We start from the raw sequence: 26,845 nt of genomic DNA on the forward strand, positions 1-26,845 counted from the left end.
GGCTTGCCAGGAGACCGCACCCAGGAATAGCCCAAAGACAAACCAGTTAGTTGGCACAGTGGTTCCACAACCATTGTCCATAACAGCTATGGAACAATACCAAGGCAGCACAGTGGCTCGGTGGTTAGCACTGGTGCCTTGCAGCGATGGGGTCCTAGGTTTGAATCTGACCAAGGACAACATCTGCATGGAGTTTGTATTTTCTCCCTGTGTTTGCGTGGGTTTCCTCCGGGTACTACAGTTTCCCCCCACACTCCAAAGACATACTGATAGGGAACTTAGATTGTGAGCCCCATTGGGGACAGTTGGATGCTATTGTCTGTAAAGTGCTGCAGAATATAGTAGAGCTATATAAGTGCATAAAATAAATAATGGATAAAGTGAAAAAAAATACAAATGAATGCATTTTTGGGTCAATTTGACTATTGTTTCAGATAGGTTGCTCCAGTTTTACACATTTGCACTTTGTTATTAAAGGGAATCTGTCACCAGGATGGATTCCCTTAAGGAAATTTACGAAATGCCTTATTCAAGCTGAGCTAGGAGGTACAAATGTGCCAACTCATCGTGGGTTGATCAGAGGGCTGGAAAAATGGGCCTTATTCCCTGAATCTTTAGAACCAAGCCCTTCTTGTTTATAAGGAGTCAGGCCTGCAGAACAGTGACTTCTCTCGGTTCTTCTGAATGACTGAGTGGGCTCAAAGTGAGAGGGGCATATGTGACAAGGGAAAATCCAGCCCCCTAAGGCACTTTTGAGATTTATTATTAGGCCCAGTTGTGCCCCCTAGTTTAGTATTATTAGGGCATCTCATGTCGTAATATAAAAAAAGTCAGCACTGGTGGCAGGTTCACTTTAAGAGGCATCATCGTGTCTCGCATGTCACCACTAAATCACTTTGGAAATGTGGTGTCTACTATCACAACATTCTAACAAATGTCTAAAATAAAAGTGCTGATGTGTCGATCACGTTGTACGGGGTTGTTGCTTGTCATTTGCCGCTTCACTGTTAGGACGAGCCCTGCTGTTTCTGGTACTGTATCCTCAGTTTTTCTAATTGCTCTTTACATCGGGAATGAGCCAGGCTAAGGCTCTGATTCTCTTTACTGAGGTCCTCATATTGTTGCGCTAAGTGAGCGGGGTCTGTGTTTTGCTTCTCAAACTGATCCAGCCTAGCCATCAACTCTTTTCTAGAGAAGAACAAAAAATAGAAAAAATTTATTTTTCAAAAGTGACCAGTATTCAGACACAACTTTTTATAAGTGACCTGTCTCGTTCACACTGAAACCTCCTCCGCTACTTACAGTTACCTAATCTCTAATTTAGACTCTTTCCACAGCAGTTGGGATTTTGCAATAGTTGGCGAGCCAGCCAGGAAGGCAGAACTTCACCAAGGTGTTCTTCTCAGTCAACAGTGTGGTTGTAATCCAAGATTTATTTGGGAAATTTTCTGTTACATTCAATCTTCAATTAGCTCTTAAGGGCCCCCCAACCCCTGGGGTTTGTGAATTTGTGGAAAATTCAACCTCATTCAACCTCATGGTCCCCCACCAACAGCATCTTCTGGCAAGTATCTAGCCTCTCAATGTCCAAAGTGCTATTTCACTTGTCCTGTGTGGAGAACTTACTTCCTTTCCTCCAGAAGTTCAATCTCCCTCTTCACTTGGTGGTATTCCTCTGCAATTCTACAGTGCTGTTTGAACACCTGCATCGACTCCTTGGACGTGTTACATGGTGGAAGAGGCTGAAGATTTAAGAAGTAAAGAACATCAATACGTGAAGGTCGGCCAGTAAATACGAAAGTAGTTGAGTTTGGATCAAATATTATATAATTTAGGCTGGATTCAGACAGCCAGTCCGATTTCCGTATGACATCATATATTTTTTTTTCCTGAACCCGGTCATTTTCAAATGAAAAACGGACAAGAATGGCACAAGCTGTGTTCATTTAAGTGCTAATCGTGAATTGCACCATTTACTGGGTCTGTGTGCTGTGCAAGTGCAGTCAGATGGAAAGTATTGTCAACTGAATAGGCCTTAGGCTCGGTTCCCATCTGCGGCACTGTTCAGATTCTCTGTTCTGATACAGAAACAGAAAAACGGCAGTGCCAAATCCAGCATATGGTTGAAACCAACAGTGCCCACCGGTTCCCTGTGACTATAATTGTATAAGGCAAGTCACCATTATGAAATGCGGAATTCTTCCACACAAAATACCACTGCACGCAGTTCACTTTTATAAAAGATCCAAAAACTTACAGTACAAAGAGGGCTGTGTAATATATAGCTGCCCATAAAACCTACTTATGTTACTGCCTTATTAAAGTTCATATATGGAGTAGTTAAAGGGGTATTCTGGTTGTAACTAGTTATCCACCGTCCACAGGATAGGAGATAAGGATTTGACTGACAGGGTCCCAGCTGATAATGATAACAGGACCTTGTACCCTGCAGGGCTCCTCAAAATGAATGGAGGCCGGGCTCGTGCACAAGACTTAATTTGTCTCTATGGGACTGCCGAGCGCTGTACTCGACTTTCTCTGGCAGTCCCATAGAGTTGAATGGAGCCAGAGGATTCATTTTGGGGTGCCACACGGGGTATGGAGTCCCTGTGGTGGGGGTCCCAATGCTCGGACCTTCACAGATCCAACAGTTATCTCCTATCCTGTGGACTCGGGGTAACTTGTTACAACTGGAATACCCCTATAAAAAAGGTAGACCGCCGAGATTCCCACTATCCCAAGAACAGAGGTGCTTGTTCCCCAGTTCCTGGCAGAGAATTGTCATGCATGCTTTAACTTTATGGGATGTAAGGAAACCCAACCGCTAACTGTTCCTGTGTTTGTCATAAAAGCTTTTCGGAGTGAGACGGATCACGTGCGGCCATCTTTCTGGCTGGAATCTCAGTTACGGTATTGGTGGGGTTTCAAGTTGAATATTTATTGTATTACAGCTTCCAGTAGTGTTGTCACCTGCTTTCTAATACTCCAGAGCAGTAATACTGCTGAGGTCAAGATACCGAAGCAGGTTCGATATCCGTGATAAATTAGGTAGTATTGTTATTCAAGGTCTAGGAATGCTGGGTAATAACTGTAACCAGGAATTTAATTAAAAAATAATCACATTTTGTGCCATGCTTTCAAGCTATCCCCCCATCCAGAGGATGGGGGATAACTAACTGATCAGTGGGGGGGGGGGGATGGTTTCGAGTGCTGGGACCCCCACCGATCCCAAGAATGGGGGTCCTGTTCCTCTGTCCTGATGGATCATCAGTCTGCACATGTGCGCTGCTGCTCAATTCATTTGCTATAGGACTGCCGGAGATAGCCGAGTACACCGCTGGGCTATTTCCGGTGGTCCTCTAAAGATTTAATGGAATGGCAGGGCACATGTGCAGAATGATGCTCCATGAGGACGTCAAACAGGACCCTGTTCTTGGCATTGGTGGTGGTCCCAGCTGTAGGATGTCCTCTATCATGTGCATAGGAGATAACTTGAATACTGGACACAACCCCTATAAATGGTGGATATGCGGTACTGGTTGTCAGGCAATTTTGTCAGAAGCTGTTATAACCAAGGAAACACTGGATGCAGGACTGAAGTAAAAAAAAAAAAAAATTCAACTTACTGATTTTTTATTTTATTGTTTGTAGTCAAAAAGACAAGAATAAAATAGAGGACATATAAAAGTCTCTGTTGACATGCTTTCCCTTTACAGCTACACATGTAGTGTATTTCCCACCATATACCTGTGGCTGAACATGCAAATTAGTGCTAAAAGGGATGTGTCACCATTTTTTTTTTCTTCCAGTTAAAACCAGAGAGCAAAACATATCCTTTACTTCTCATCTCTTTTTATTTTCTGGTAGCAGATTTTTTTAATTCTATATCCTGAACATGATTATGGGGGCGGCCATCTTGCCTGTTAACTGCATTAAAACAAATTGGTCAGGAGGGGACCTCGTTGACTTCTATGGGAGAGTTTTCTAGGCATGCTCTGTGACCAGTGTAGAGGTCATTGTACAAGGAAATAATATATATACGCTCTGACAATCATCTATTGTGAATGGTGGATCTTGTCTTATCTGTACACAGAGGTGATACCATTACAGGCAGGATTAAAATGACAGATACGCAGATAACCGCAGCAAAGTGATCTGTACAGACCAAGAAGTGGCACCTATTATTAGGCTCAGTGGCCAGTGCAGAAACTCTACGATTTTATGTTTTTTGTTTAATATAGCTAGTGACATGGAAAGTTAATAATGATAAAAAATATGTTAAACATATAAACGTGACACATTTTCTTTAAATACACTGAGGGTGGGTCCTCTCCTCTTCACTGAATTGATAGGACCAGGTATCCAATTCATTATCTCATCTAGCAGAGATGCTAAGGAGGAGCTAAGGTCTGCACCAAGTGGCTAGGGCCCGCCCTCAGTGCACTTGAGCCATAATTTGCATATTGTTTAAAATATTGATTTCGAACTAAATGCCTCAAAGATTGGTGTTGACACCTGGCAGCCATGGGAGCCATATATAGCTGTCGGTTGTGTTGTAGGGTTCAGTGATGTGACAACATCGAGAGCCCCCATCTAGCCTTAAAGGGGTTGTCCGGGTTCAGAGCTGAACCCGGACATACCCATATTTTCACCCAGGCAGCCCCCTTGATTTTAGCTAGATCGCGCAGGGCACGGGCTCTTTTGTTTGCAATAACACACTGCCGGGCGGAAGCTTCCGCCCGGCAGTGTGTTCGGTGATGTCACCGGCTCAAATGGGCGTGCTTTAGTGCTGCCCTAGCCGTTTTACTGGGGGCTGCCTGGGTGAAAATGGAGGGATGTCCGGGTTCAGCTCTGAACCCGGACAACCAATTTAATTGACCATTATCCAGCTTGTTTACCAGTAGGCTCAATACAAAGAGAAGGCCTCAACCATTCTTACCTGAAGTTGTTGGTCTAGATCTGGAAATGACAAAGGGAAAGCATTCTCTGCAGATGTTTCATCTGACAAAAGCAAACACAATTATATCAGGTTAAGTGGAATTTATTTTCAAAACAGTAATATATTATTATTATCATTATTATTATTATTATTATTATTATTAATATTTTTTCTGATTATTATTAATTATTTACTAGCTTGGTGCAGGATAGACCACCCGCCACTGGGGGCACTGATCAAGTGACTAATGGTACAGAGATAAAACCACACTGTAATAATTTAGACAAGATGGATTAAAAACGAGGGATAATCAAGCAGAGATATAATACAGATGTGTTAAAGGCAACCGGCTCAAATAGAGAGACATAGTGACAAAGCGATCTGCCCTCAGCCTGGTGCTCTGAACCCTCCGCACTACACATTAACGTGTTTTATTGGTCTCCCACACCTCTCGTTCGAGGTGACATCTCTCCGGACCTTGTCTCTGAGGCCCGTCTGTCCAACAGAACTGTGGCATGGACGAAACCTCCAGTCCATAAACAGGGCATCACTCCTTCCCCTCTCCTCACAGAAGCTACAGAGGATTACAATGTCACACACACATATGGCGGGAGACAACCCCTTTTATCAGTGAATCCACCTCCTAGAGGCATCACAGTGACAGCTTTTAGCCACTAGGAGTACCACTAGGAAAACCACAGAAAGCACCACCATGTTAGGGACCATCACCATTACACTGAACATTTTAAAATAAACAATGGTTGGACATTTTGGCCAAGATTAACCCTTTCCATCCCAGGGAGTCCATCCTAAAAAGGGAAAAAAAACACACATTCAATGTATAACACATTCTAGGTAACAGGGTTCCCGCACCCCTACATGGTCTGTTACCTGTGCAGCGGTCATTGTGCAGGGAGAGAGAGAAGTTGAGCTGTGACCATCAACTATTCTGAACGGTGGATCCTGTGTTGTGTGTGTGTGTGTGTGTGTATACAGACGTGGACAAAATTGTTGGTACCCTTTGGTCAATGAAAGAAAAAGTCACAATGGTCACAGAAATAACTTTAATCTGACAAAAGTAATAATAAATTAAAATTCTATAAATGTTAACCAATGAAAGTCAGACATTGTTTTTCAACCATGCTTCAACAGAATTATGTAAAAAAATAAACTCATGAAACAGGCATGGACAAAAATGATGGTACCCCTAGAAAACACAGAACATAATGTGACCAAAGGGACATGTTAATTCAAGGTGTGTCCACTAATTAGCATCACAGGTGTCTACAACCTTGTAATCAGCCATTGGGCCTATATATATGGCTCCAGGTAATCACTGTGTTGTTTGGTGATATGGTGTGTACCACACTCGACATGGACCAGAGGAAGCAAAGGAAAGAGCTGTCTCAAGAGATCAGAAAGAAAATTATAGACAAGCATGTTAAAGGTAAAGGCTATAAGACCATCTCCAAGCAACTAGATGTTCCTGTGAGTACAGTTGCACATATTATTCATAAGTTTAAGATCCATGGGACTGTAGCCAACCTCCCTGGACGTGGCCGCAGGAGGAAAATTGATGACAAATCTAAGAGACGGATAATCCGAATGGTAACAAAAGAGCCTAGAAAGACTTCTAAAGAGATTCAAGGTGAACTTCATGCTCAAGGAACATCAGTGTCAGATCGCACCATCCGTCGTTGTTTGAGCCAAAGTGGACTACATGGGAGACGACCAAGGAGGACACCATTGTTGAAAACGAATCATAAAAAAGCAAGACTGGAATATGCCAAACTACATGTTGACAAGCCACAAAGCTTCTGGGAGAATGTCCTGTGGACAGATGAGACAAAAATCGAAGTTTTTGCCAAGGCACATCAGCTGTATGTTCACAGACGAAAAAATGAAGCATATCAAGAAAAGAACACTGTCCCTACTGTGAAACATGGAGGAGGCTCTGTTATGTTCTGGGGCTGCTTTGCTGCGTCTGGCACAGGGTGTCTTGAATCTGTGCAGGGTACAATGAAATCTCAAGACTATCAAGGAATTCTAGAGAGAAATGTACTAGCCAGTGTCAGAAAGCTTGGTCTCAGTCGCAGGTCATGGGTCTTGCAACAGGACAATGACCCAAAACACACCGCTAAAAACACCCAAGAATGGCTAAGAGGAAAAAATTGGACTATTCTAAAGTGGCCTTCTATGAGCCCTGACCTCAATCCTATTGAGCATCTTTGGAAGGAGCTGAAACATGCAGTCTGGAAAAGGCACCCTTCAAACCGGACACAACTGGAGCAGTTTGCTCATGAGGAGTGGGCCAAAATACCTGCTGAGAGGTGCAGATGTCTCATTGACAGTTACAGGAAGCGTTTGATTGCAGTGATTGCCTCAAAAGGTTGCGCAACAAAATATTAAGTTAGGGGTACCATCATTTTTGTCCATGCCTGTTTCATGAGTTTATTTTTTTACATAATTCTGTTGAAGCATGGTTGAAAAACAATGTCTGACTTTCATTGGTTAACATTTATAGAATTTTAATTTATTATTACTTTTGTCAGATTAAAGTTATTTCTGTGACCATTGTGACTTTTTCTTTCATTGACCAAAGGGTACCAACAATTTTGTCCACGTCTGTATATATATATTATAATTTATTGTTTGTGATAATAATGAGAACTGTAAAACTGGGATCTCTACAGAACAAGAAGTGTCAGCCCGTGGAAAAAAATTTGGATTTTTTTTTCTTTAAAGTAACATGGAAAAAAAATAAAAATAAAAAACAGTCTGAAAAAATGTTTAACCAAAAAACCTTGAATTAAGCAATGGGTAATTTTATGGCTACACATTCCCTTTAAGAATATGAAGCTGCTAATTGCACCAGTACCATGTGTATTGACATGTAGCTTTTCCACGGTTTGTTAGGTGTGGTAGTGATAATAACCAGCCTGATGATGGTCGTGAGGATGTACGGTAGCATATAGAGTCCATATAGCTCTATACTACCCAGCTTTACGTCATCCATGTGCTCCCATATGATGTCTGTGTGTGGCACCTCATTATTGGGATATGATTCTAGAGGCAAATGTCTCTGTAATACATGCCGTAATACATTTGCCTCTAGAATCATAGCACACTACAGTGTTTTTTGTAGGATTTGCAAGGAATCAAGCAGATAAAACTCAGTACAGTATGCCCCTGAATGTGCAGCAAGCCCCTGATGACCTGAAGCGGAGGATGGGAGTGGTAGTGGCTCTGGGTGCAGAAAGTCTCACTTTGGACCGTATAGTCAGTGAATGGAGGGTTCATCCTTTCTTGTCTTGGGGCACTAGGGCTCCTACCTGATGGTGGTTTGGGGTGCCCTTGGTGTTAACATTTGTATGGGTGCAAGGCAGGGCGTGTAAGGTGTACAATGGTCGGTATATGGAGCAGAAGTCAGTAACCAGACCAGATTTATCAGAATAAACATCTCTTTTTTTGAGTTGAAAGACAATAAAATAGGCTGATTCTTCACTCCACCCCTCCGACTAGAAGGTTCTAGTTCATCTAGAAACTGTATATAAGGAGAGCACTTAGAACCCTTAGTTGTCTGCAGATAGGGGCTAGTGCTTAGAATAATAGACTTTGCCAGACTGCATGAGTGACCAGAAGAAGACGCTAAGATGGGGATAGTGAGCCACAAACCCCAGGTTACCAACCCATTGACAAGGGCTTCAGCCGGATGACTGAGCCACAGACCCTGGGCCACCAGCATTTGGCCAGGGTACCAGTCCTCTAAGAGAAAAAGACAGCTAGCTCAGGCCTTTTCTCAACATAAAACCTTCTTCTGCCAGGGAGGAGACTGGAGAAGACAGCTCAGTGCCTCGCCTGTATTGTTTCACTCTTGAGTTCTTCCAGTAAAGAAGCACACTGGTTACTGCAGACCCTGACTCCCGGACTTATTTCCCTTTTGGGGAGTACTACACCTTACTATCCCCTCTGGAGAGCTGCAACACATGGTGACATCTCAATGGTGTCCAGGGGACCCAGCGTAGCGTTAATGCCCCTCCAAACCCCGCCAGTGCAGTAGTACATTCAACAATAGCAAAACAGAGGTCCAACTGTACACAGTGCAGTTCTTCCCAGATAACGATGAATAGATGTAGGAAAGAATGGGAGTTATGGCCCTCCTCCTTCTCTGTCTTGTATCTTTTTGTAGAATCTATGGCCAGCAACAGTATCTTGGTAATAAGGGCTGTAGTGTCCACCGAGGGATTCAGGGTTTTAGAGATACGTCTGGCCAGGTCGAGTCCAGAGGTGAAGGATGTCTTAACAGTGTTCCCCACTGCAGTAAAGTCATAATAGCTTTTGGTAGCAGGTTACCTTACTGACTCCAATGCCATGCAGACTCTAGGTTCTCTAGTCCTCTCCTTCTGTAGAGATTGGTGAGTATGTAGCTTTTGGGGCTAAGATGAGGGAGCACATGTCACAGCTTCCTCTACCGTCCAAACTCTAGTTTAGACTGACTAAAGCTAGGGGTGGATCCAGCCCACACCTAACCTCCTGCAAGGTGTTAGCCAGGATTGTTAATCCCGGCAGTGCCATCCATGCATGGTTATACTGGGTGCAATACATAGCATGACATAATGTAATGAAATTAACGATTTGTAAATACCCCCTACTCTGAGGTACTGCAGATGAAAAGCAGTAGTATATAGAGGTATGGTAAGGCCTAGTGTGACTTCACATAGGAGAAGACAAAGCCTCAGATGAGGATTATCAGCCATAATAAGGGACAAGACTAAACAAGACAATCACGGAGGATGAGATTTCCATGTCTTGGCTATAAATATCAGTTATGACATCCATGGGTGACGGCTGTTTTATCAGGGATATATTTACCTCCCTCCCGGGCACGCTGCTGTCAGTCCACAATTCCTCTGTGTTTACTTTAAGATGTATAATTGCCTCCTTTAAAAATAGGTGAAAGCTCTAAAAGTGGAGACATGAATCACGCTGTGCAGCAATGGCTTCTGAAAGTGACTCAGTCCGCCTCCGCCGGCTGCTGCATGTGCACTGAGCCAAGTGGATGAGAGCAGAGTGCCAGGGTTCCTGTACGGCAGAGAATGGTGGTCTAATGCTGCAACTGTAATAGTGCCTAGACTTGACATATGGGAATGTACAGTCGCTGTAAACAATGATGGGAGTTATTACTTTTGTAAAGAGCACATTGGTTGCAGGAGTCCAAGGAAGAGAGGAGTCCCACGATAAACAAGCAACACTACTCCTCCAATGTGATTGGTTTAAAAGCAGCGCATGACAAAATGTGAGAATGTTTTCACCTGTTCAATTTTTTTTCAACTTTCATATATATGGAGCATCTATTCATATGACTACATTGTGCCATTCCTCTATTATTTCCACTTGAAGTTATGAATGAATTGCTTGCGATTTACAATGAAGGTCCAGCTAGGTGTTACCAGTTGGGAGTGTGTCCCTGCACAGTCTGACACTGGCAGTACTAATTGGATAGTATCAGACGGTGCAGGGACACATCCCCAGTTGGTAACACCAGGATGGATCTTCATTGCAAAGTGTTGGCAATCCATTAAGACTGCTGCAAAGTTTTTTTCGAAAAAACTGTAAAATTGAAAGGAGGCTCTAGGACCCAGTTGGGCGCTTCTAGCCTGGATACAAGATGAGATACGGCCTCTAGCCTGGATACAAGATGAGATGCGGCCACCAGCCTGGATACAAGATGAGATACGGCCTCTAGCCTGGATACAAGATGAGATATGGCCTCTAGCCTGCATACAAGATGAGATACGGCCTCTAGCCTGGATACAAGATGAGATACGGCCTCTAGCCTGGATACAAGATGAGATACGGCCTCTAGCCTGGATACAAGATGAGATACGGCCTCTAGCCTGGATACAAGATGAGATATGGCCTCTAGCCTGCATACAAGATGAGATACAGCCTCTAGCCTGGATACAAGATGAGATACAACCCCTAGCCTGGATACAAGATCAGAGACAGTTGGACATGGAGGTGTACAGGTTCTGTATGGTATCCTGCGGCACATTTGCCAACAGATGTTACACCTGGGCCTGTAGATCCTGCACACTCGTAGATTACTGAATCTTATGTCCCATCTCCATAAATGATGGATTGGTGATAGATTTCTCACCAAATGGGTTCACTACCCAAAAGTGGCCTCTGACAGTCTTTTTACGCAGCGACTTCCTCACCATTTACCAAACACAGTGCTATTCATCGTATAGTGGCTGGGCTTGGTATTGCAGCCTCGGCACATTCACTTGAATGGGACTGAGATGTGACTGATGAATGCGACGTCCCCAGCATATGAAGAGGCACAGTGCTCACTGGAGCACCCCGGTTTCAGAAAAGTGCTGGAGGTGCGAGCATGATAGGGGATCTCTATTACATATTTGGCGGAGCTGTCCGAAAATCCACTCTTTCTGGAAACAAATCTTGCAGATTTATGACAAATATTCAGGTAGGACGATACCTAACACCCCCCAACTTACTCTACTATCCCTAATACCTGGCTCTCTTGCCCAGGTCAAGAAAGGGGTTCTGAAACATTTCCTGTCAGCTGCGCGGATGGTTATCCCCAGACATTGGAAATCCAGTTCTCCACCCACATTGCTTGAATGGACAAGAGAGTTAACATTTACATTGCGCATGGATGGAAGAGTTGATAGCAGATCTGCAAGAAAGGTCCTTTGCACATAGTTGTAACCCCTTACTCCAGTTCTTGGAGTTGAATGATTTGGTATGAGGATCTCTCAAAGTACCTTCAGGTCAGGACCTCTTCGTATTAACATCTTTTATTGGCGTCTTCTCTTTCCACCCCCCTCCTCCCTTCCCTTTATACCCTTCTGTTCGCCTTCCCCATACTATTGTCTTACACTGATTGTACTTACCTTACTCCCTGACGCCCGCACGGCCGCGGGTGACTCTAGAGAGGCTCGTCCTTGTTGCGGTCTGCTATTGGCTGCCCCCCTCCATCGCCGGATGTTTTCAGCCACACGACAGGGAGATGCAGCAGCGGCGTTGCGGCCATCAGAAGCGATGCGGGTGCCAGGGAGCAGGTAAGTACAATCAGTGTGAGGGCCCGGGCAGTAGGGGAGGCATTTTAGGGGTTGGATTACCCCTTTAAGCTTCTGACTTGAGTGCCCTGTCTTGTCAGGAGGATTCTCTGAAGACCACCACGTATGCCGCTGTATATGAATTGAGTGGTATATGTTTTTTACTAGATTGGATTTCTTTTCTTGTCTGACCTTGGTTCGAGTCTCTTATTCTGCATTGTGAGGCATTTATGGCTTCACAGTAAAAAATGGGACCGGAAAGAATTCATCTGGTTGTAAAGATTGCGCACTGTGATGTAACGGTGTAAATCAGTCATTTATTGCATAATTAGTTCCCCAAATAGGCTAAAAGAGAGCGTTATAAGCAGAAAGCAGCCGGGTCAATGGCTGCAGAAATAGTGCTGATCCCTGTGCACAACTTTATTGCATTCCATAGTAGGTTTCCTAATAGGCTTGTCTGAGCATCTATTAAACAGCTGTGATCTATATTTTTAGCCACACTGCTCCAAGACAGCTTCACAACAATGGTGCAAATACAATGTCATGGAAATGTCTTAATGAACTGCTGGGCTCTGCTATGCCATCTAATCCGAGAAGGTGATAGAGTTCTGCAGTGATGCCCCTGCTGCGGCGAGGGCTCGTTTGTGGTGAGCATCACGTACGAAAAACTGAGTTAAAGTCAATAGACATTGAAAGTTTACGTGCACCATATTTCACAAAAAAAAAGAAGTACAAAACATTGGTCTAAAGTAAGCCAACCAAGAGGTGGAAAGAAAATGCGGTTAATATTAGACATGAGCGAACCAGTTGAGATTAGTTTCAGCTCCAGTTCCCCGAATTATTGAAAGAGTTTGGTTGATTTGGGCAGAACCAAAGTTGCTCCAATTGCCCTGAAAGTTGGTATATAACCCCCTCTAGCCTCCTAGGACTCAATGGGGGTTATTTACTAACAGATATACGCCACTTTTTGGCGTATATCTGTTGCAGATTGCAGCTCAAAGGTTATTTGTGCTGCAATCTGCCACTTTTCCCCCGGTCACGCGAGGTCTAAAAAAGGGGATGGGAACCACCAGGCCAGTCTCATTTATCATTTTGTGTGCCTATGCACAAGTCAGTTTACTTACAGTCAGGTCCATAAATATACAGTTTGCATATGTGCCTCCCACTTGTTAAGGGACCAAAAGTAATGGGACAATTGGCTTCTCAGCTGTTCCATGGCCAGGTGTGTGTTATTCCCTCATTATCCCAACTACAATGAGCAGATAAAAGGTCCAGAGTCCATTTCCAGTCTGCTATTTGCATTTGGAATCTGTTGCTGTCAACTCTCAAGATGAGATCCAAAGAGCTGTCACTATCAGTGAAGCAAGCCATCATTAGGCTGAAAAAACAACACAAACCCATCAGAGAGATAGCAAAAACAATAGGCGTGGCCAAAACACCTGTTAGGTACATTCTTAGGCCTCTTTCACACTACCGTTTTTTTTTTTTCCGTTATGTGGGCCGTTTTTTGCGTTCCGTATACAGTCCGTTTACGGAACCATTCATTTCAATTTGTATTTATTGATGATGTGACTGCTGACAAAAGCAGCAGGATGAATTCTGTAGTGTTTCGGGCAATATTATCTGCTCATATTCAGCCAAATGCTTCAGAACTCATTGGACGGCGCTTCACAGTGCAGATGGACAATGACCCAAAGCATACTGCAAAAGCAACCAAAGAGTTTTTTAAGGGAAAGAAGTGGAATGTTATGCAATGGCCAAGTCAATCACCTGACCTGAATCCGATGGAGCATGCATTTCACTTGCTGAAGACAAAACTGAAGGGAAAATGCCCCAAGAACAAGCGGGAACTGAAGACAGTTGCAGTAGAGGCCTGGCAGAACATCACCAGGGATGAAACCCAGCGTCTGGTGATGTCTATGCGTTCCAGACTTCAGGCTGTAATTGACTGCAAAGGATTTGCAACCAAGTATTAAAAAGTGAAAGTTTGATTTATGATTATTATTCTGTCCCATTACTTTTGGTCCCTTAACAAGTGGGAGGCACATATGCAAACTGTTGTAATTCCTACACCGTTCATCTGATTTGGATGTAAATATCCTCAAATTGAAGCTGACGGTCTGCAGGTAAAGCACATCTTGTTTGTTTTATTTCAAATCTATTGTGGTGGTGTATAGAGCCAAAAATCTTAGAATTGTGTCAATGTCCCAATATTTATGGACCTGACTGTATTTAGAAAGCACTGCACCACTAGGTTGATGGCATGTGCGAAATAGAGACCATGTGTTATTTCGCCCAGGTTCAGGGAGGCTACGATGTTGTGCCCATTATCGCTGACCACCTTGCTCAGTTGGAGTTGGGAGAGTGACAGCCAGCAGGATATTTGCTGCTTGATGTCCTTGATAAACTGCTCTTTGGTGTGGCTACTCTCTCCCAGGCCGATCATCTCCAATGTGGCTTAGCAACGCTTGACCTGACACATTTGATAGGAAGGAGGGGCAGTTCTAGCGACCCTGTGGCCAGTTGCTTTAGGGGATGGAAACGTGTCCATGGAGGAGGCGGATAAGTGCCTGGTGTGGGAGCCAGGCCGACACAATCACGGGGGGGTCAAAAGGACCTGGCCTTGGTGACGGGTGCTGCCTAGCCACTGCTGTAAAAAACATTGATCCAGTGGGCCGTGAAAGACATGTACTGTCCCTTGCCACAAGAGCTGCTCCAAACTTGTCGCACAGCTAGACTCACAGGGAGCGGCCCACGTTGTCCACCACGTAAGAGAACAAGACAGGGATGGCTTTTTGGGAGAAATGATGACGGCTAGGAATCTTCCAGCGAGGCTGAGCGCACACCATTTTCTCCCTAAAGGCAGCAGACTCGTCTAAATGGTACGGCAGCAAGTGCATCACCAGCAACTGGGCCAGGTGGGAATTAAGCTTGCACTCCGTCAAGTTGCTGGGCTCGTAGAGGAAGAGTCTTAGTGGAAGAAGCGAAAAGGGATGATGACAACGTGAAAGACACTGTACTGCTCGTGGATGCGACCTGGCCACCGCAAGCTGGACTGGAATAAGGAGGGAACTCCTGCAGCGGTGCCTGGCTGCTACCTCTTTGCCCACGGGATGGGGTGATGACACTTCATGTGGTTTAGAGCTGTGGTGCCTATGTTTGTGTTTTCTGGCCACAATTTATTTTGGCTCTTGCACATCTTGCACAAGGCAATGTTTTTGTCTTTGGGCAGCATGAAGAAAAACTGCCAAACGGGAGATACTCGTGCAGGAATAGAGGCAGACGAGCTGGGCTTAGCTCTGGCACGTTTTGGGCCTAACCCACCCACTGCATCAGTGGCATCACCAGATACCAAAGTAGACGTGGCCCTGGCTGTTCTTTAGGAGGTACACGGCCTCTGCTCTTTATTGCTGCCATCATCACCCTCCTTCTCTGATGTTGCCTTCTCCTCAGCTCCCTGTTCCGGCTCACAGGTTCTGTCTGCACACAATCGTCATCAGAGTCCTCACCCTCCCTTTCGCTTCTATCAGACTGTGGGATATCAGGGTGGGTTCTTTGGCCCCCATTCCCCTGCTCTAGCTCGACTGCCACTGTCGCTGCCCCCAACGCCAATGGTGTGGCTATGGGGCCGCTACTGCTAATACCACCAACATGGCTATGCCTGGGGTCTGCAGCCTCCTCCTTCAACTCCTTCAGGGCAGTACAAACGCTGACTGTTCACACACAAGTCATCAACAGGGAGACTCTCTTGCTTATCTGCCGTAGGACATGGTGGGGTTTTCTTGCCACTTCTTAGGAAAAGGGAAGGCGTCCCTCTAGGCAGGAACAGTAAAGACTGGGAGGAGTCCACTAAAAGCCTTCTTCGGGGATGCAAGGAGGAGGAGGAACGCTGTGACCCTTGGCTCCATGGTATGGTGTCGGACTATGAAGTCACCTCCACATCATCCTGTTGCGACGGAGAGGAGTGAGCCATCCAATCCACAATCTCATCCTCTTTCTCCTCAACTATATTGTTGCACCTTTAAGAAGCTAGCAGGGACAACTGCAGGCCTACTACGACTACTACTGCCACTACTTCTGGCCGGATAGATGGTGCTTGTATTACCCAGACTCTGGATCTGGGTCAAACCCTCCCATAGCCCGGACATTTTTGGGCCTTTCAGATAATGTTGTGCACTACCCTGTGTATTGATGTAGTAAACATGTATATATGCCACTAGTTTGAATACAATCAATAACGCCCACACCAAAAACTAGTGAAATAAGGAAATGGATTTGTGCCTAAATTCGTTATCAATCCTAGATACTTTTGTGTGCTACCCTGTCTATTGGTGCAGTGATCACGTATATATGCTGCTAGTTTGAATATAATCAGTCCCCATTAAAAATAAATAAATTATTATTAGAAACGTGTTTGTGAACACAGAAAAAAAGGGAAACTGAGGCCTAAATTCATTATCCCTCAGAGATACTTTTGTGTTCTGGCCTGGGTATTGGTGTTGATCACCTATACGCTAGTTTAATTAAATTGAATAAGTCCAAAAAAACATTTAAATTCCAACCGTGTCGAAATAGAATTCACAAAAAATGGACAATTGAGGCCTGACACTCAATTTCTCGTTATTACTCCCAGGAATATTACTGCCCTACATTGTGTCTTGTAGTAATCACATGTATATGCTGGTGTGTATATACAGTACAGACCAAAAGTTTGGACACACCTTCTCATTCAAAGAGTTTTCTTTATTTTCATGACTATGAAAATTGTAGATTCACACTGAAGGCATCAAAACTATGAATTAACACATGTGGAATTATATACATAACAAAAAAAGTGTGAAACAACTGAAAATATGTCATTCTAGGTTCTTCAAAGTAGCCACCTTTTGCTTTGATTACTGCTTTGCACACTCTTGGCATTCTCTTGATGAGCTTCAAGAGGTAGTCACCTGAAATGGTTTTCACTTCACAGGTGTGCCCTGTCAGGTTTAATAAGTGGAATTTTATGCCTTACTTGCCTTACTTTAAGAAATGAAGGTCAGTCAGTCCGAAAAATTGGGAAAACTTTGAAAGTGTCCCCAAGTGCAGTCACAAAAACTATCAAGCGCTACAAAGAAACTGACTCACATGCGGACCGCCTCAGGAAAGGAAGACCAAGAGTTACCTCTGCTGCGGAGGATAAGTTCATCCGAGTCACGAGCCTCAGAAATCGCAGGTTAACAGCAGCTCAGATTAGAGACCAGGTCAATGCCACACAGAGTTCTAGCAGCAGACACATCTCTAGAACAACTGTTAAGAGGAGACTGTGTGAATCAGGCCTTCATGGTAGAATATCTGCTAGGAAACCACTGCTAAGGACAGGCAACAAGCAGAAGAGACTTGTTTGGGTTAAAGAACACAAGGAATGGACATTAGACCAGTGGAAATCTGTGCTTTGGGCTGATGAGTCCAAATTTGAGATCTTTGGTTCCAACCACCGTGTCTTTGTGCGACGCAGAAAAGGTGAACGGATGGACTCTACATGCCTGGTTCCCACCGTGAAGCATGGAGGAGGAGGTGTGATGGTGTGGGGGTGCTTTGCTGGTGACACTGTTGGGGATTTATTCAAAATTGAAGGCATACTGAACCAGCATGGCTACCACAGCATCTTGCAGCGGCATGCTATTCCATCCAGTTTGCGTTTAGTTGCACCATCATTTATTTTTCAACAGGACAATGACCTCAAACACACCTCCAGACTGTGTAAGGGCTATTTGACCATGAAGCAGAGTGATTGGGTGCTGCGCCAGATGACCTGGCCTCCACAGTCACCGAACCTGAACCCAATCGAGATGGTTTGGGGTTAGCTGGACCGCAGAGTGAAGGCAAAAGGGCCAACAAGTGCTAAGCATCTCTGGGAACTCCTTCAAGACTGTTGGAAGACCATTTCAGGTGACTACCTTGAAGCTCATCAAGAGAATGCCAAGAGTGTGCAAAGCAGTAATCAAAGCAAAAGGTGGCTACTTTGAAGAACCTAGAATATGACATATCTTCTGTTTCACACTTTTTTGTTATGTATATAATTCCACATGTGTAAGGCCTCCTGCACACGACCGTTGTGTGCACCCGTGGCCGTTGTCCCGTTTAACGTGTTTTTCTGCTGTCCCATTGACTTTCAATGGGTCCGTGGAAAAATCGGAAAATGCACCGTTTGGCAGCCGCATCCGTGATCTGTGTTTCCTGGCCGTGAAAAAAATAAGACCTGTCCTATTTTTTTCACGGCCAACGGTTCACGGACCCATTCAAGTCAATGGGTCTGTGAAAAATCACGGATGCACACAAGATTGTCATCCATGTCCGTGATCCGTGTCCGTTTTTTCCTATCATTTCAATGGCAAACTTGACTTAGATATTTTTTTCATTTTTCATGTCCGTGGATCCTCCAAAAATCACGGAAGACCCACGGAAGAAAAAACAGGCACGGATCACGGTACAACGGAACCACGTTTTGCGGGACGTGTGCAGGAGGCCTTAATTCATAGTTTTGATGCCTTCAGTGTGAATCTACAATTTTCATAGTCATGAAAATAAAGAAAACTCTTTGAATGAGAAGGTGTGTCCAAACTTTTGGTCTGTACTGTATCTATAAATATATATTGCTGCTAGAACTCTGTGTGGCATTGACCTGGTCTCTAATCTGAGCTGCTGTTAACCTGCGATTTCTGAGGCTCATGACTCGGATGAACTTATCCTCCGCAGCAGAGGTGACTCTTGGTCTTCCTTTCCTGGGGGGGTCCGCATGTGAGCCAGTTTCTTTGTAGCGCTTGATGGTTTTTGTGACTGCACTTGGGGACACTTTCAAAGTTTTCCCAATTTTTCGGACTGACTGACACTCGTTTTTCTTTACTTAGCTGCTTTTTTCTTGCCATAATACAAATTCTAACAGTCTATTCAGTAGGACTATCAGCTGTGTATCCACCTGACTTCTCCACAACGCAACTGATGGTCCCAAACCCATTTATAAGGCAAGAAATCCCACTTATTAAACCTAACAGGGCACACCTGTGAAGTGAAACCCATTTCAGGTGACTACCTCTTGGAGCTCATCAAGAGAATGCCAAGAGTGTGCAAAGCAGTAATCAAAGCAAATGGTGGCTACTTTGAAGAACCTAGAATATTACACATTTTCAGTTGTTTCACAGTTGTTATGTATATAATTCCACATGTGTTAATTCATAGTTTTGATGCCTTCAGTGTGAATCTACAATTTTCATAGTCATGAAAATAAAGAAAACTCTTTGAATGAGAAGGTGTGTCCAAACTTTTGGTCTGTACTGTATATATATATATATATATATATATATATACACTACAAAGGATGGTATACTGTATATATAGACTACAGAGGACAGTATACTGTATATATATACTACAGAGGACAATATACAGCTACAGATGGATCTGGATAGATTGGAGGCTTGGGCAGAGAAGTGGCAGATGAGGTTTAACACTGACAAATGTAAAGTTATGCACGTGGGAAGGAATAATGCAAGTCACCCGTACATACTAAATGGTAAAACACTGGGTAACACTGACATGGAAAAGGACTTAGGAATTTTAGTAAACAGCAAACTACGGTAAGCTGTAGAAACCGGCGTCAGGCAGCTGCTGTCAAGGCCAATAAGATAATGAGTTGCATCAAAAGAGGCATAAATGCCGGTGATAAGAACATAGTCCGAACACTTTACACATCACTAGTCAGACCACACATGGAGTATAATGTACAGTTCTGGGCTCCTGTGAACAAGGCAGACATAGCAGAGCTGGAGAGGGTCCAGAGGAGGGCAACTAAAGTAATAACTGGAATGGGGCAACTACAGTACCCTGAAAGATTATCAACATTCTGGTTATTCACTTTAGAAAACAGACGACTGAGGGGAGATCTAATAACTACGTATAAATATAAGAGGGGTCAGTACAGAGATCTCCCCCATCAGCTATTTATCCCCAGGACTGTGACGAGGGGACATCCTCTGCGTCTGGAGGAAAGAAGGTTTGTACACAAACATAGAAGAGGATTCTTTACGGTAAGAGCAGTGAGACTATGGAGCTCTCTGCCTGAGGCCTCTTTCACACTACAGTATGTTGCATTCAGTGTTTTGCGTTCCGTTTTTCACGGATCCGTTGTTCCGTTTTTTGCTTCCGTTGTGGTTCCGTTTCCGTTCCGTTGTTCCGTTCCGTTTTTCCGTATGGCAAATACAGTATACAGTAATTTCATATTAAAAATTGGGCTGGGCATAACATTTTCAATTGATGGTTCCGCAAAAAACGGAACGGATACGGAAGACATACGGATGCATTTCCGTATGTGTTCCGTTTTTTTTGCGGCCCCATTGACTTGAATGGAGCCACGGACTGTGATTCTCGGCCAAATATAGGACATGTTCTATCTTTTCAACGGAACGGAAAAACGGAAATACGGAAACGGAATGCATACGGAACACATTCCGTTTTTTTGCGGAACCATTGAAATGAATGGTTCCGTATACGGACCGTATACGGAACGCAAAAAACGGACCGTATACGGAACGCAAAATACTGTAGTGTGAAAGAGGCCTGAGGAGGTGGTGATGGTGAGTACAATAAAGGAATTCATAAGGGGCCTGGATGTATTTCTGGAGTGTAATAATATTACAGGCTATAGCTACTAGAGAGGGGTCGTTGATCCAGGGAGTTATTCTGATGCCTGATTGGAGTCGGGAAGTGAGGAAATTGGCTTCTACCTCACATGTTTTATTTTTTTGCCTTCCTCTGGATCAACTTGCAGGATGACAGGCCGAACTGGACGGACAAATGTATTTTTTCAGCCTTATAAACTGTTACTATGTTACTATTCTATCTGAGGAGTCCAATAATCTGGGAGACCCTCTCAGATACTGTATGAGAAGACTTCTGTAATATAGTATATATAATCTGCTAAACCCTTCCAGATATTCAATGAACACTGTAGGGTCTTTTTCATATAATCTATCTGAGGAACCCCTGTAGATAATGATTTTGAGAATCTTATCCTCTGTCTAAGGGTCTATTCAAAAGAGTCCATCTTTGAAGCATAGTTTTTACATTTTGGATATACCCTTTACATACCTACATAAATTCCCACCATCCACTTTTTGAAGTTTATTATTCCAGCTGATTTTTATATGCATGTTCCCTTTAAATACAACAAAAGTACCACGACCGTAAGCAGTGAATGCATATTGTACGGTATTCAGTATAAGGAAGCCTTTGTGACAAATAGAGATAGCGGTAGCAGATTTTTATCCGCCACGGGATGTGTGGTCTGCTTCTTGTGCACTGAGGTAGAGGCAGATAAATGCGGTACCTGCGGAGTCATTAAGACTGAAGGAAATGCGCACGGGTTTATCAGCGGGGATTCTTGCCGTGGTGATCATGTGGGCACAATGACTTCAACCGCCTTATCTGAAATAATACTGAAACGAGAAGAATAACACATAAACAGTCGGTAATGCAGCAAAGAAAAAATCTGAGCACTTTGAATTGAATTTTAGAATGACATTGGGGGGAAAAAAGCATAAAAGACCATTCAAATGAAAATCTTTTTAACAAGAGGCATAATAATCTTGTGCCAGCCTTAAAAGAAATAAAACTTTGATCCAGATACATTGGGTTTTATCAAGTGGGGGAGGCAGCGATGTGACACGCACACACATACTGTATAGAGGCACGCTCATTCAATAGACACAGCCAGTGCCCCCATTATAGGGTGACTAAACAACTGTATGGTGCCATACTGTACACATAACTAATGTCACCATACAGTACTCATAATGTCACTCTGTACACATAACTAATGTCACCATACAGTACTCTTAATGTCACACTGTACACAGAACTAATGTCACCATACAGTACTAATGTCACACTGTACACATAACTAATGTCACCATACAGTACTCATGTCACACTGTACACATAACTAATGTCACCATACAGTACTCATGTCACACTGTACACATAACTAATGTCACCATTCAGTACTCATGTCACACTGTACACATAACTAATGTCACCATACAGTACTCATAATGTCACACTGTACACAACTAATGTCACCATACAGTACTCATAATGTCACACTGTACACATAACTAATGTCACCATACAGTACTCATAATGTCACACTGTACACACAACTAATGTCACCATACAGTACTCATAATGTCACACTGTACACAACTAATGTCACCATACAGTACTCATAATGTCACACTGTACACATAACTAATGTCACCATACAGTACTCATAATGTCACACTGTACACATAACTAATGTCACCATACAGTACTCATAATGTCACACTGTACACAACTAATGTCACCATACAGTACTCATAATGTCACACTGTACACAGAACTAATGTCACCATACAGTACTAATGTCACACTGTACACATAACTAATGTCACCATACAGTACTCATGTCACACTGTACACATAACTAATGTCACCATACAGTTCTCATGTCACACTGTACACATAACTAATGTCACCATACAGTACTCATAATGTCACACTGTACACATAACTAATGTCACCATACAGTACTCTTAATGTCACACTGTACACAGAACTAATGTCACCATACAGTACTAATGTCACACTGTACACATAACTAATGTCACCATACAGTACTCATGTCACACTGTACACATAACTAATGTCACCATTCAGTACTCATGTCACACTGTACACATAACTAATGTCACCATACAGTACTCATAATGTCACACTGTACACAACTAATGTCACCATACAGTACTCATAATGTCACACTGTACACATAACTAATGTCACCATACAGTACTCATAATGTCACTCTGTACACATAACTAATGTCACCATACAGTACTCTTAATGTCACACTGTACACAGAACTAATGTCACCATACAGTACTAATGTCACACTGTACACATAACTAATGTCACCATACAGTACTCATGTCACACTGTACACATAACTAATGTCACCATACAGTACTCATGTCACACTGTACACATAACTAATGTCACCATTCAGTACTCATGTCACACTGTACACATAACTAATGTCACCATACAGTACTCATAATGTCACACTGTACACAACTAATGTCACCATACAGTACTCATAATGTCACACTGTACACATAACTAATGTCACCATACAGTACTCATAATGTCACACTGTACACACAACTAATGTCACCATACAGTACTCATAATGTCACACTGTACACATAACTAATGTCACCATACAGTACTCATAATGTCACACTGTACACAACTAATGTCACCATACAGTACTCATAATGTCACACTGTACACATAACTAATGTCACCATACAGTACTCATGTCACACTGTACACATAACTAATGTCACCATACAGTTCTCATGTCACACTGTACACATAACTAATGTCACCATACAGTACTCATAATGTCACACTGTACACATAACTAATGTCACCATACAGTACTCATGTCACACTGTACACATAACTAATGTCCCCATACAGTACTCATGTCACACTGTACACATAATTAATGTCACCATACAGTTCTCATGTCACACTGTACACATAACTAATGTCACCATACAGTACTCATAATGTCACACTGTACACATAACTAATGTCACCATACAGTACTCATGTCACACTGTACACATAACTAATGTCACCATACAGTACTCTTAATGTCACACTGTACACATAATTAATGTCACCATACAGTACTCATAATGTCACACTGTACACAGAACTAATGTCACCATACAGTACTCATAATGTCACACTGTACACATAACTAATGTCACCATACAGTACTCATAATGTCACACTGTACACATAATTAATGTCACCATACAGTACTCATAATGTCACACTGCACACATAACTAATGTCACCATACAGTACTCATGTCACACTGTACACATAACTAATGTCACCATACAGTACTCATGTCACACTGTACACATAACTAATGTCACCATACAGTACTAATAATGTCACATTGTACACAGAACTAATGTCACCATACAGTAATCATAATATCACACTGTACACATAACTAATGTCACCATACAGTACTCATGTCACACTGTACACATAACTAATGTCATTATACAGTACTCATGTCACACTGTACACATAACTAATGTCACCATACAGTACTAATAATGTCACACTGTACACAGAACTAATGTCACCATACAGTACACATGTCACACTGTACACATAACTAATGTCACCATACAGTACTAATAATGTCACACTGTACACAGAACTAATGTCACCATACAGTACTCATAATGTCACACTGTACACAGAACTAATGTCACCATACAGTACTCATAATGTCACACTGTACACAGAACTAATGTCACCATACAGTACTCATAATGTCACACTGTACACATAACTAATGTCACCATACAGTACTCATAATGTCACACTGTACACATAATTAATGTCACCATACAGTACTCTTAATGTCACACTGTACACAGAACTAATGTCACCAAACAGTACTCATAATGTCACACTGTACACATAACTAATGTCACCATACAGTACTCTTAATGTCACACTGTACACAGAACTAATGTCACCATACAGTACTCATAATGTCACACTGTACACAGAACTAATGTCACCATACAGTACTCATGTCACACTGTACACATAACTAATGTCACCATACAGTACTCATGTCACACTGTACACATTACTAATGTCACCATACAGTACTCATAATGTCACACTGTACACATAACTAATGTCACCATACAGTACTCATGTCACACTGTACACATAACTAATGTCACCATACAGTACTCATAATGTCACACTGTACACATAACTAATGTCACCATACAGTACTCATAATGTCACACTGTACACAGAACTAATGTCACCATACAGTACTCATAATGTCACACTGTACACAGAACTAATGTCACCATACAGTACTAATAATGTCACACTGTACACATAACTAATGTCACCATACAGTACTAATAATGTCACACTGTACACATAACTAATGTCACCATACAGTTCTCATGTCACACTGTACACATAACTAATGTCACCATACAGTACTCATAATGTCACACTGTACACATAACTAATGTCACCATACAGTTCTCATGTCACACTGTACACATAACTAATGTCACCATACAGTAATTATAATGCCACACTGTACACATAACTAATGTCACCATACAGTACTCATGTCACACTGTACACATAACTAATGTCACCATACAGTACTCATGTCACACTGTACACATAACTAATGTCACCATACAGTACTCATAATGTCACACTGTACACATAACTAATGTCACCATACAGTACTCATGTCACACTGTACACATAACTAATGTCACCATACAGTTCTCATGTCACACTGTACACATAACTATTGTCACCATACAGTTCTCATGTCACACTGTACACATAACTAATGTCACCATACAGTACTCATAATGTCACACTGTACACAGAACTAATGTCACCATACAGTACTCATAATGTCACACTGTACACATAACTAATGTCACCATACAGTACTCATAATGTCACACTGTACACATAATTAATGTTACCATACAGTACTCATGTCACACTGTACACATAACTAATGTCACCATACAGTACTCATAATGTCACACTGCACACATAACTAATGTCACCATACAGTACTCATGTCACACTGTACACATAACTAATGTCACCATACAGTACTAATAATGTCACACTGTACACATAACTAATGTCACCATACAGTACTCATGTCACACTGTACACATAACTAATGTCACCATACAGTACTAATAATGTCACATTGTACACAGAACTAATGTCACCATACAGTACTCATAATATCACACTGTACACATAACTAATGTCACCATACAGTACTCATGTCACACTGTACACATAACTAATGTCACCATACAGTACTAATAATGTCACACTGTACACAGAACTAATGTCACCATACAGTACTCATAATGTCACACTGTACACATAATTAATGTCACCATACAGTACTCTTAATGTCACACTGTACACAGAACTAATGTCACCATACAGTACTCATGTCACACTGTACACATAACTAATGTCACCATACAGTACTCATAATGTCACACTGTACACAGAACTAATGTCACCATACAGTACTCATAATGTCACACTGTACACATAACTAATGTCACCATACAGTACTCATAATGTCACACTGTACACATAATTAATGTCACCATACAGTACTCTTAATGTCACACTGTACACAGAACTAATGTCACCATACAGTACTCATAATGTCACACTGTACACATAACTAATGTCACCATACAGTACTCTTAATGTCACACTGTACACAACTAATGTCACCATACAGTACTCATGTCACACTGTACACATAACTAATGTCACCATACAGTACTCATGTCACACTGTACACATAACTAATGTCACCATACAGTACTCATGTCACACTGTACACATAACTGTCACCATACAGTACTAATAATGTCACACTGTACACATAATTAATGTCACCATACAGTACTCTTAATGTCACACTGTACACATAACTAATGTCACCATACAGTACTCATAATGTCACACTGTACACAGAACTAATGTCACCATACAGTACTCATAATGTCACACTGTACACATAACTAATGTCACCATACAGTACTCATAATGTCACTGTACACATAACTAATGTCACCATACAGTACTCATGTCACACTGT

General features: G+C 42.5%; 1 protein-coding gene across 3 annotated transcripts in view; it reads right to left on the reverse strand.

The window, feature by feature from the left end:
• Nucleotides 1-286: 286 nt before the first annotated feature.
• MAP3K7CL (MAP3K7 C-terminal like) overlaps nucleotides 287-26,845 on the reverse strand; it is a 50,518-nt gene continuing 23,959 nt past the window's right edge. For 2 of the 3 annotated variants that reach the window (XM_044287735.1, XM_044287736.1), the window contains exons 2-5: nucleotides 21,389-21,497; nucleotides 4,940-5,001; nucleotides 1,627-1,742; nucleotides 287-1,188 (exon numbers count right to left, since the gene is read on the reverse strand). In XM_044287735.1, coding sequence (XP_044143670.1) covers nucleotides 1,008-1,188; nucleotides 1,627-1,742; nucleotides 4,940-5,001; nucleotides 21,389-21,458 — 429 coding nt within the window. In that variant the 5' untranslated portion in view covers nucleotides 21,459-21,497 and the 3' untranslated portion in view covers nucleotides 287-1,007. Of the gene's footprint in view, nucleotides 1,189-1,626; nucleotides 1,743-4,939; nucleotides 5,002-9,811; nucleotides 10,003-21,388; nucleotides 21,498-26,845 lie in introns of those variants that run through there. The other variant, XM_044287737.1, reaches the window with a different exon arrangement.

Source organism: Bufo gargarizans, chromosome 3 (genome assembly GCF_014858855.1).
Source record: "Bufo gargarizans isolate SCDJY-AF-19 chromosome 3, ASM1485885v1, whole genome shotgun sequence".
Classification (NCBI taxonomy): Eukaryota; Metazoa; Chordata; class Amphibia; order Anura; family Bufonidae; genus Bufo; species Bufo gargarizans.